The sequence below is a fragment of the Manis pentadactyla genome, chromosome 11 (genome assembly GCF_030020395.1).
Source record: "Manis pentadactyla isolate mManPen7 chromosome 11, mManPen7.hap1, whole genome shotgun sequence".
NCBI lineage: Eukaryota > Metazoa > Chordata > Mammalia > Pholidota > Manidae > Manis > Manis pentadactyla.
In genome coordinates, this window is record NC_080029.1 from 30,073,937 (window position 1) to 30,086,445 (window position 12,509).

Genomic DNA, 12,509 nt, shown 5'->3' on the forward strand with positions numbered 1-12,509 from the left:
AGTAGGAATGATTAATCTGGCAGTGGGGATATTCCAAGTGACCAAAGTCAAGAAAACTGTTCATCTACCACAGGAAGACATTTAGTACGTATAGGGACACATGGATACATAAAGCGTAGGGAAATGAGCACCGAGGCATACACAGCACAAGAGGCCTCGGGACCACAAGCTGAACAAGTCAGCAACACTGAGCTAGTTAATAGGAAGCTAGCAAGACTGCTGTGAGCACTGCCATCTTTCAGGCACAGCTGAGAAGAATGTCATGTCTAGCTTTGGCATCTTAAAAAGGATAAAGAAAATGAAGCAGGGAACTTGAGAAGCAGAAATACAATTACAGAATGAGACACCTAAAGGATAGTTATTAGGGTCATAGGAGATACATGTTTGTGGAAGGCAAAGTAGTTAATAACTACATTAAGTAGGTGCCGGAGAGCTTAAAAAAGAAAGAACAGAAAACCTTTTGTCTGAAAAGGACGTTTACAGTTTGCAGCAGATTTGATAACCTTTTTCATTCTTAAACATAAAACACAACCATTTAGTAAGTGGGCCCGGTATTAGATTACACATAAGGAACAGGCTCAGGGAAAAGGCACGGCTGGCAGAGGGCCACGTGACTGGGTCAGTGGTTGAGTAAGATCTGAACCTGGATCTAAGGATTTAACATCTATTTTCCCTATATTTTGCTCTTGACTTGCCTGGAAATGGAAGGCTGTTAAAAAAAATTTTTTTTATTTGTTTTCAAATCGCTTCTTGTTGGTATCTACAAATTTTACAATTAAGACTTTAAAAACCTTCATATAAGACTCAGCTCAGAAAAAAACATTTATTCTCTCTTAAGCATCCCTTTAAGCTACAGCTAGAAGAACTTCAGATAGGAATATATAGGACAAAATTTTGAAGGGGGAGAGGACTTGTTCAGTTCTGAAATTACTCAGAAAAGTTGTGGAACCTCTCTTCCTGACATTACCTCCCACCCTACCTTTTTAAACAATTCTCATCCTGGTAGGATGGTTTGCAAATGACTAGGAATGAACTGTCTTTTCAAAATTCCTCTTAGTCTTATGATTCAATGGCATTTGGGGAATTTGGGCTTTCCCTATCAACTGGATGAACAGATTAATTGCTTTGTAGAACAAAGTAATGATAAACTTCCTGTTGGTTGGCTCAGCATCAGGCAATCTAACACTTGTGGCTTGACAGAGGTCTCATTTCCTCAATGTTCACTTGGAATTTCCACCACAGTGCTTCTGTTTTTCAATCTTTGAGGTTAGCCGAACGTTATAAAGTAGGATGAAATCACCCACTCCCATAAGCTGGGAGAAATGGGAGAAATGGGGGCAAGACAGCTTAGGACAGATGACTTGGAGTTCCGTTGTATAAAAGCAAAATTAAATATAGTCCTGAATGTTCATTGTGTGCGGGACCACAAAGCATAAGTTACTGATGAAAATGATCCATAAACATAAGGTAAGCACAGACAACCACATGTTGAAGTTCTGGGTTTGTCATTTTAGAGGCTGTATTTTTTTATGAATTAGTCCATGAAATTCAGAAAAATAATATTCTCAACTTAAGAAAAAAATGTAGATGAGAGGCAATTGTTAGTAATTAAAAAAAAATCCAAGCAGAAGAGATTTAAGAAAGAAATGTTACAGATAATGATGACAGAATAACTTCTCAACAAAGAAGGATGGCGTATTTTTCACATACGTAGGATGCCAAAGAAGGCAGAGAACAAAACTTAAAACACATCAGCTGGAATATACACACAGAGGCCCCCACACATACTCCAGTATGTTATGGTAGCCTGAGGTGTGCCTTAATGTTCAATGTAAACTAAATATAGGAAGCCCTTTTTGACCTCTACTTTTAAGAAGCATACAGCTTTTCTGGCACGAATAGCTAGCTTATTAGGTCAACCAGAAAAAGCACATTCATGAAATTCTATGGTGGTGACAACTGTAGGCTGGCATCTTTTCCTGGACTTTAATCAGCTCCTATGGTGAATGGCAGACACTGACCAACTTACATCCAGATACTGGTTGGTATTTGCATATAAGCTGTTATAAACTCCTTCCCGGTTGTATATTGCAGATTTAAAAAATTCTTACACAGAAATGACTGCAACTTCATGCTGTCCAAGGACTTTACGTACACTGTTACACAAACACCTAAGAGTACTACAGCTCTGTGTAAATACTGATCTCCACACTACTAGCTTTGAAATGAAGTAGTGATTTTCTGGAGTCAGGAGTTGAGGATGCACTAGTTTTGGACTGGTTTATTAGTGGGGGCCTTGAGTTATCGGCAAAAAATGAGTATATCAGTTACATTAAGGAAACATAAGTAAACATTCTATTTGTTCATCAAAATGTATCGAGCGCCTGTCTATTATGCTTACAGTGGCACATGATATGCAGACTGCTTCAGATGAACATACTGGGTGAGAAATCCTCTAATACTGGATGGCAACATAATGTTTGTGATCATATATAACTAGATATTAATCAGCTACAGAGCTTTGAGGGGGCCTCAGGAAGCAAGAGGAAGATGCAGAGGGCTGGCTAATGAGATGCAGAAGCCTGGACATTCAGGCCAGGCCAGGATGTTACAGGAGAAGATCTATGTGCAAGTACAAGATGGGGTTTTTAGTTTTGTAATTTGTGCTTGAAATCTAGTTCTGACGTTGGCAATCCCACTATTTAGCAGGACTAGAGCTCCTGTATGTGAACTAAGTAGTCTTTGGTCACTATACAAAGCTGGCACTGCCCACTGCCAAGGCCAGGACTTTTAAAACCTGAACCCAGCTGGTGAGACTCGATCAAAATCTGAACTATCTTCATCTCCTGTAAGTTCACCACCAGTCATTTTTTGAGTGGTTTAATACCTGAAAGTGAAATAGCAATTAAGAAAAACAAAAACAAAAATCTCTCCCTAAATTTCCAAACTTGATAGAAAATACATAGGTATTCTAGGGCGCAACACTGCAGAGCAATTAATAGACTTTTCAACTGTAGAATGTTATCAGTATATATGGCTTCTCTTAATGACATTGGACTATAACAACTCTATGTAATTACCAACTTACATTAATGCAGTTCTCATGGGATGCCACAGAAAACCTGCACAATCATCAACAGGGAGACTGGAGGACAGGGGGTAGAAACACAGCCCAGCCAGAAATGTACACTGGAACATAATCACTGTAATTTAGATTTGTCACCAAGTCCCAGGTACAAACTCTTTCATGCACTGTCAAGAGATCGCCACATTAATTGCTGTTCCTGTCTTCTGAGGACACAAACACTCTAATTTGCACCGATTTTAGATAGTCTAGAAACATGCATTTGGTGCCTAAGTCCCCCTTTCTTCAGAAAAGGAAGTCTGCTAAAGCTGATTATGCAGCTCACTCTGCCAAGATCAACAGACTGAAGTCAAAGTACCCCATTTACCGGAGTCTAGAAGTGAATGTGACTCAACCTATCAGTGGGTGGGAAGCCCTGCCAGCCTCCCTGGAAGGCCACATTCTTCTCTTCTCCACTAAGTTTGACTTTCAACAGAAGAGTTATGCCTAAATGATGATTCAAATGATTTCTGCCTGGTCAGTTTGAAGCAGAAAATTCAGGTAATCCTTTGAAGCCTTCAGGCAGCTCCAGTCAGCACATCAGATAATGCAAGGCCAGGTGTCTACTTTCCAGGGGGGAACTTTGTAGATCCCCGGGGATTTGTTAGATGACACACCTGACATTTATGCTTCGGCTTCAGAGGTCCACTCCTTCTCAACCTTACTCCATGATGATGCTTTTCTAGACAAGACCTCTATCACTGACTTTCTCCTGCCATCAAATTAGACCAGAGAGGGAGTATCCCTCTTAAAAGAACATCCTCCTTTCAAAATGAAGAACTGAATACCAAAGAGATAGGAGTCAAGCCAAACCTAGGAACTAGAGAGAAACTATTCTGAACTGAAAAATGGTTGGAGGCAATGCACAGGATACGTGGAGGGTGGGGCATGCCCCAAACAGCAAGTGAGCGTCATAATTCTGAGTCATGTGATTCTATGTCACATTATTATGGTATTTGATGCCCATGTTCTGCTTTTCCAAATACCTCCATAGCCCACTAAATCAAACATTTTACTCTCTGTATTGTCAAAAGGTTAATTGGATGCCTGGTACTCAAGAACACTGAAACTATTTTCCCAACTGCCTTTTTGCTTTGGGGATTGTGTAGTTTCCAGATCTGTCACTGTCATTTTTTGTTACTGCAATGTGGTGGTGGTAAACTGAAAGAAAACTCATGAAATGCTTCATACTATAGGGCCATTCTGGAATTTTAAAAGGTGGGAAGCTCAAGAATCTTATCCATAACAATACTGAGACAATGAGAGAACTGAATTATTTAACCGATCAACTCCAACAAATCCAAATGAAATAGAGAATGTCCTCTCTCACTAAGATTATCTGGGGTTTACTGACACACTATGTGCCTGGGTTCCAGTTTCGAAATTCAGCTATTTTTCTTTAGGGCATAATAATAAAAAAGGCCCAGAAGACAGTAAGGTTAGATGCTGTCACACAAGCTGATCAATGGCTGCCAACAAAAAGGTCAAAGGGGAAACCGCCATGGAGATCAATAGGCCCAAAAAGATAGCACGGGCTGTTCCCTTCCTAAAAGGAAGACTCTTATCATACTTTGGATTTTAGGCTTAAATCCAAAAGAGGAAATGAAAAATGGCATATATTTTGCCTACCAAAGTGATCTCCAAGGATACTGGGGAATGTGTATTTTTCTATTCTCACAGGTAGATGGGGTGTCTAGTCCTAGCTACCCTTTTCTGTTGGATCCCCACCCCCACCCCCACCCCCAACATATCACTGTCAGGAGCCAGTTACTGAAAAAAATTACCATGCAAACACTGGGTAAGTGATGTTCTCTGAGAGAGAGGCAGCGTACAGGATGTGTTCAACATTATAAATAATGCTGTTAGTCCTAGGAAAGACCTCTTTCTGTTAAAAAATGTGGTCAAGATTTTCTTTTAATGTCTTCAAAACACAGTTCCACTCATATTCTCTATCACTAGCTGAAAGCCAAAATCACGAACTTCTTCCTACTTCTGATATGCATATATAAAATTTTTATAATTCAAATACAACTTCACAAAGACTAATCTGTAAACTTGTTTCACAGTTTAAAATAATGCATTAGGATCACAGGAAGAAGGTATCTGGGTGGCAAAGGTGCTAAGTATATAAAAATAACTGTTACTACACGAAAAACCTCCTTTCTTTATATGCTAGTGAACAACGCGAAGTGGGATGAGGCTGCAAACTGGACTCAGGGCTGGGCTGGGAAGCGACAGGCAGTTAGTTACCTTGTGTGGGAAGCAGCGTCATTTATACTGAAAGTGCTGTTCTCCCTTGTCAGGGGGCTCGAGCCGGCCTGGCTCTTGCTGAGGATGTCCAAGCTCAGGGAGGATTCTGTTTTCCGGTCCATGCCGTGGCTGTCTGTCTCCAAAGTCCGATCTGCCAGGGAGATCACCTCACTGGAACTATGCCACAGGGGTGCCACTTTCTCCTTGGCTGGCCCTGAGCGAGGCGACGACGTGGCAGCCCCCAGGGAGGCTGTGCTGCTGTGGCTGGGGCCATAGGAGGTGGTGTCAATGCCGCTGTCTGCGGAGGTGCCTTGCAGGTAGTTGTAACTATTGAGTTCAGACTCTGTGCGGTCCCCGTCATACCACTTCTCGTCACTGTGGGCACTCGATGCGTTGCTGGAGAGGGTATTGCTGCTAGAGTGGCTCGAGTAGTGGCTATCAGACTGCAAGGGGAGCAAGATGTACTTCAGGACGGGCTCTGCTTGTGGGACACCAGGGAGTAATGCGAGAGTGACCCTGCGGCACGCTCCCTGGTGCAGGGCTCTAAGGCACACAAATCCCACTGACAAACCCGACTAAGACAGGAGGGGCCTAGACACACTGATTTAGAAGTGTCCAGGGCAGAGGGGACTGAAATTGGACTTTTTAGAATCCATTTTTCATTGACTTATGTGAAAGTATCAATAGTATTGAGATCATTTTAATTAGAAATGTGCTGAATTCTAAGAGTTGTACTGCTCAAGCATAAATAGAAGGAGGAATCTAAGACTTATTCCTAAAGAGACCCCCTTTTCCTTCCCTAGTTAGTGTCTATTTAGAAGACAGCTTTCTAAGGAGTACTTAAGGTCAAGTTTACACAGAGGTGCCAAGTTAATTCAACGATGGGAAATTGTCTTTTCAATACATGGTGTTGGGACAACAGGATAATACACATGCAAAAAAAAATGAAGTTGGATCCTTACCACATAGAGAAATAAACTCAAAAAGACAAAAAAAACTAAATGTAAGAGCTAAAACTATAAGATTCTTAGAAGAAAACATAAGTGTATGTCTTCATGACCTTGGATTATGGAGTGGTTTCTTAAGATATGACACCAAAATCACACACACACAAATCAAAGAATAAATTGGACTTCATCAAAATTAAATACTTTCATGCTTCAAATAACCCAATTAAAAAATGGGCAAAAGGCTTGAAAAGACATTTTTCCAAAGATATACAAATGGCTAAGCACATGAAAAGATGCTCAATGTCACTAGTCAGTAGGCTAATGCAAATCAAAACCACACAAAAAATGAGATAGCTCACACACACTAGGATGGCTATAATAAAAAAGGCAGACCATATGATAGCCAGCATTACTGGTGGGAATGTAAACTGGGGCAGCTGCTGTGGGAAAAATACAATTCCATTCTTGGTATCTACTCAAGGGAAATGAAAATATATGTTCACATAAGAACTTCTACATGAATGTCCACAGCAGCATTATTCATAAAAGCTGAAGAGACACCCCAAATGTCCATAAAACTGATGAGTGGATTTAAAAAAATGCTATATCCATACAATGAAATATTATTCAGTTATAAAAAGGAAGTACTAGTACATGCTGCAAAATGGATGAACCTTGAAACATCATGCTAAGTGGAAGAAGCCAGACACAAAGGCCACATATTGTAGGATTCCATTTATATGAAATGTGGAGAACAGATACATCAACAGAAACAGAAAGCAGATTAGTGGTTGCTCAGGGCTTGGAGGGGATGTGAAGAATCAGAGTCACTGCCTAGGATATAGTGTTTCTTTTTGGGGTGATGAAGATGTTCTGGAGTTAGATCATGGAGTTGGTTACCCAACTCTGAATATACTAAAAACCATGAAGTTGTACATTTCAAATGGGTGGATATCATATGTTATGTGAATATCTCAATTAATAATATGTACACAATCTTTTCTATATGGTGGCTTGGTGCTTAGAGAGAACATTTTATAGTTACCAAAGAAATAAGATTTCAAGATATCTGAATAAAGCAGTATTTTAAAATAGGCAGAGGCAGGAAGTTTGGATACTTGGTGGAGACTACAAGAAAAGAGAAGGAATATAGTGTGCTGAGGGAAGGGACAGAAGGAAAGCACCCAAATTTCACCTGAAAGAGAATAATCTCGTCCCTTAAACAAGAGTAAGTCCCAGTTACTGTACTGGTCTACTCTAGCTTTCCTCAGTAACACCTTGCACCTTACAAGGCCTTCACTTATGTTTAATACTTGCAGGGCAGACCTTCTTCAGCTCTGGACCTATGCTGTGGGATTTGGTAGCCCCAAGCCATGCGCAGCAATGAGCACTTTAAAGGTGGCTAGTCTGAACTGAGGTGTGCTGAGAATGTAAAGTACATAACGGAGTTCTAAAGAAATGTAACATGATCACAATCATTCATTTAAAATTTTCTGGTAGCCAACTCTTAAAAAGTAAAAATAAAGAGGTGGAATTAATTTTATATATTTTATGTAACCCTATCTATTCAAAATACTACTTTACCAAGTAATCAATACAAAAATTGTTAGTGAAGCAGGGAAACTGACAGATCAGCTGGAATGATGTGTCATTTATTTATAAGTACAGCTGTGACAACAGCATGTTTTGTCAGTAAATCTGCACACAGCCTAGAGCAGGGTGCTTGCTCACACATGGGCGCACTTTCTCCCCATGTTTCTTTAGCTTCAGTATTGATTTCACTAGAGAAAAACTTGTATGAGCCTTTCATTACGAGTTCTGAGCATCTTATAAATTTGTAAATGTGAAACTAAGTGTTTCCTCATGTTATAGAAGGACGTAATTATAAATACACATTCCAGTGCATAGACAGACCAAAGAAGTCAACTGTATTTAAAGGGGGAGGAAATGATAATCTCTAATTCCCAGTTCTACTTGTAAGTGATAAGGAATTGTATAGAACTATGGTAAAAGGACAAAAGTCTGTGTAGCTGTGGAAGACAAGAGAAGCAGTCAGGAGAGTGGTTGGGAAGCTGTGTGTCTGTCACCTTGACTGATGCTCCAATCATATCTCACGTTTGCATCGTATAGGCAAATAAAACCCACTTCTAGCACGTTTTTATTCCTAACATTTTAGGATTGTTTGTGACTGGATCACATGAGCTTCCACCCAGATCTGAGCAGTTGGCAGGTGCACACCAAAGAGGAATTTCTCTTTATCTTAAAGCAACCATAGGGCCATTGCCAACAGAATTCAAGGGTCATGGCAACAAAAGCCCACTTTCTGTGTGGGTGACTTCCTCTCCGACCATGGGGAAGAAAAAGCAGAGCAGACCTCTACCATTTTCACATTGCAAGGAATTTTGTCTTTTTTATTATTTCACAGTTAACTTACATGCCCTTGTTTGTTTGGAGACAAATGAACCACTGGATCCTGCCGCATTAATCTCCCACTGGGGCTCTCACGGAAAGCTGGCAGTACCTTTGATACTGCTGGGAGATGGCATGTTGGCTCTGGAATACAGCACAGGACATTATGGTGCAGGCACTGAACAGATACCAGCACATGTTGACAAATGAAGACGGCTTGCCATTGCATCTCTCAGTTCACTGACCAGCAAACTGAATTTCAGCAATAAGCTTGTTGAGAGTTTACACAATAGACAGCATGTCAGAAACTAAGTGGCTGATGGGTAAAGCTTGCAGCTGGTGACAGTGTGTCGCATCAGACACGTTAGCGTAGCCAAGTACCACCAAACCAAAGGCCATGAACAATGCGGCAGTTAGGAATCGACTTTCGGTTCTGGGGGAAGGTCCAGAATATATGGATTAAATATATGAAATTCATTCATTGCAAAGTATGGCTAACCTAGCTTGGTCTATATTACCTAGACAAGCATGGATGCAATCACATGTTACTTACCATGACACTTTGGAAATATTTTACCTGTATATTCATGCTGCTCGAGGACAAAAGAATTGAAATCCTGAGGTCCTCTATAACTGTAAGCTAAGCACAACAGAAAAGACACACAGCAACTAGTTTACTTAAAACAATTGCTTCCTTTTGGACTCCAAGGTGGTGTTTGAGGTGGGGTTCCAAAGATGAAAGGTAAGCAATTTAGCTTCTTTAACACATCTATAGCTAACAGCAACAATTCTGGACTTCTGCAGTACCATTCCTAAACTTCCAGTAAAGGACAGAGCAACATACTCTTTGCTCTCAACCTTTTCCAAAAGCAGAGAGGCAGAAAAGCAAACATCCTCTGAGATGAGTGAGCCAATTGATCAAGTTAAACTCCTTGTCTCCGAGGGGGCACCAGTTTATCACATACTGATGTACGAAGAGCGGGGGGCTCCAGCTACCAAGTAAGAATCTCAACATTTTCAGTCAGTGACCTGGAAGTCTTTAAGTAATTCTGTCCTTCCAAATAGAGTGTATAAAGGTCAGCTCTTCATACACTCAATATATCACACTGAGTAATGAGAACATAATTATTTTTCTTGCTTTCTCCCTAGCATGGCTTATACTAACTAAGCTCCAGATTCCTTCTGATGTGCCTGTTAGAAAAGGCTGTGTTACTCTTCTGGAATGTTGGAATATCAAAAGTTGTAAAAATGTGTTTTAGCATTTTACTTGAAGCCTTAGGTCTTGGACAGAGAAAGGCCACCCATTGGTGCAAAGGCTCCTCTGGCAGGCTCTAGGGGTATCTTACTTAAAAAAAAAAAAAAAAAAAAGAGTGTATCTTACTGAAAGGATAAACAAATGTGTTTAGAAGATTCATTGATATTAATTTCAGAGTCTTACCTATCAAGAGTGGGAAGCCACCAAATTAAAGTAGATGCAAGGGTAAAAAAGACTAACAGGAGGTTCATCTGAAAGAATGAATACCAGTCTAGGATGAACCTTATAATTACCCTTTCCAGTCCCAGGGTACCTTTTCATTCCCCATGTGACTGCACATGAGTGGGAAGTAGGACCCTGAACACTGCACAAAGGGCTTGCTGGCAGCTTTGTTCAAAGTTGCACTAGGAGCCAAAAAAAGCCGCTAAAGTCATGCTGACGAAGGGATTCTTTCCACATGTCGTTTCCATCTCAACGGTATCAAAACACATGGGATTAAAAACATTCTGTCAGGAGCAGAACAGCAGATCAGAATATGCTCAGGTTTTCTGTGTTGGGGGTGGGTGGGATGAGAGTGGGTAATGACAGATGGCTTCAATAACAAGGCACATCTCACTGAAGTCAGTAGAACAAAGCCTATCTTCCAAACCTAAGAATTAGTTCTCTTCCTTAACTCCCGTCTTAGCTGAGTACATCTCCACTCCCTTTTGTGTTCGTGGTTAGTACATGTACATGGGCACAGTCATTAGAACAGAACAAGACAATGCATCTGCAGAAAAGATAAAAAGATGGGTCTTTGCCTTTAAAGTTTATCTTCTTCAGCCTTGAATTTTACTTTTTTATCCCACACTGATGGTAATACTAGAGGTAAGATAAAGGAAAATACCTCACCTAATTCAAGTCCCTGATGTATCAACTGTTTTGACACTAAATCCCTGGTGCCACTGGGTTGAAACTTAATCTTGTTTCATGGCAAAATTTTATGGTATCAACTAGTGTTATGATGTCGTTGTAGAACAACTGCACCAATAGCAAGAGAAAGGGCAATGTGCCATAAATGCAAATAAAGGCTCCCTAATGCAAATCTTTCCCATCCAGCTGTTTTATACTGCAAGGCAACTTGAGCTGACAGCTTCCTGGGCGGTGGGGACACAAGGAAGGGAGGAAAGAGATCCTCATCAAGCTACATATGTGACAAAACAACTATATCTCTTTCTCACTTTGTACACAGTTTGGTGTTTTTTTTTAAACTGGACATTAGGCATACTGATGAATCTCTCTGGGCACTCCCACTGGGGCAAACCAACCAGCCAAGGCAGGGGGAGGCACTCAGCACACACAGGGTTTGGCAGCCAGTATTTTCATCTTGGTGCTCCGAATAATTCCTCTGTCCTGTTTTCAAATTCAGGGTCACTTAGAATTCCTCGCCATTTCCCCCCAGGTCTTCTTTGTTGTTTTCACTTACTCATAGTCTAACTGAGACTTACTTTTGATTGACATTTAATTAACCAGGGCAGTATTATGTAACGAATGCTTTGCTGACACCATCAACGTGGCCAGAGTCACCCTGGTATAAAATAACTTGTTTTTTGCAGAAATTAGTGACTTACCCATCTGGTCGGCAATGCTATCTTCACTTCTTTGCCAGCTGGGTGTGGACTTTCCGCTGCCACCAATATCTGACTGGGTATTCTGTCTGTCAATGGAGGCCGGGGATCTGCGGCTTACTCCAAACCTGTGGTCATTTCCCCAAACACAGGCAAAGACAACATCAGGGACATCACCCGGGAGGGGCAGGAGTCCTGGGTGTAATGAGCTAAACTCTCTCAGCAGGTACTACTGGTTTGGCTTTCATGCCTGTGCTTGGGTATTCATCCTCGTGCATGTGTACGTGGGTGATGGCACTGTGCGTGTTATGGTCAAAATACATCACTCTATTCTGAAAGGGTGTGCATGCCAAATATACATGCTGTCCACAAGGGAGGGAGCCATGTAGGACTGAGTTGACCTAAGGCACATAGAATTAGAAACCAAAATCTTTTAGCCCTGTATAGCCAAGCTCAGACTCATTCACAGCCATAGGAAAAATTTCGCCATCCTCCCGTTCTGTGCGTATTTTTCAATTGGTACATTTCAGGGGTTTCTCTTAACTTTGGTCATCTGCTAAATCATTAAGTCAATGATTCTTGGGACAAGTATTTTCTGAGCACTTGCTCTGAGATCTGAAAGACGAAGATTGCTATCATTTACATTCACCGGGACCACTTTGAAAATGTGTATATTTTAGATTGCCTTTGTGAAAGGCAATTTGGAAGTAGGTAAACTGGCATATGTAAAGGCAAATGTCTATTTCCGGAAAGAACCTTTAGTCATTTAATGAGCCAGTTTTATTTTTCCCTGTGTAGAACAATAATATATGCTTAATGCCTTATCGGTATCTGCAAAGTAAATACTGAGCCCATGAAAAAGGGAGAGCATAAAATGCAAAGATGCATTTGGAAATTCACGAATCTGTGTGGTT

The 12,509-nt window shown here is 40.8% G+C and overlaps 1 protein-coding gene across 14 annotated transcripts in view; it reads right to left on the minus strand.

The window, feature by feature from the left end:
- Positions 1 to 12,509, minus strand: part of SIPA1L1 (signal induced proliferation associated 1 like 1) — a 413,448-nt gene that overhangs the window by 25,192 nt on the left and 375,747 nt on the right. For 10 of the 14 annotated variants that reach the window (XM_036913312.2, XM_036913315.2, XM_057488341.1 and 7 more), the window contains 4 exons: positions 11,599 to 11,723; positions 9,311 to 9,373; positions 8,759 to 8,877; positions 5,375 to 5,817 (listed from right to left, as the gene is read on the minus strand). The exons of 1 other annotated variant lie outside the window; for it this stretch is intronic. In XM_036913312.2, coding sequence (XP_036769207.2) covers positions 5,375 to 5,817; positions 8,759 to 8,877; positions 9,311 to 9,373; positions 11,599 to 11,723 — 750 coding nt within the window. The remainder of the gene's footprint in view (positions 1 to 5,374; positions 5,818 to 8,758; positions 8,878 to 9,310; positions 9,374 to 11,598; positions 11,724 to 12,509) is intronic. 3 more of the 14 variants (XM_057488348.1, XM_036913320.2, XM_057488346.1) reach the window with 1 other exon arrangement.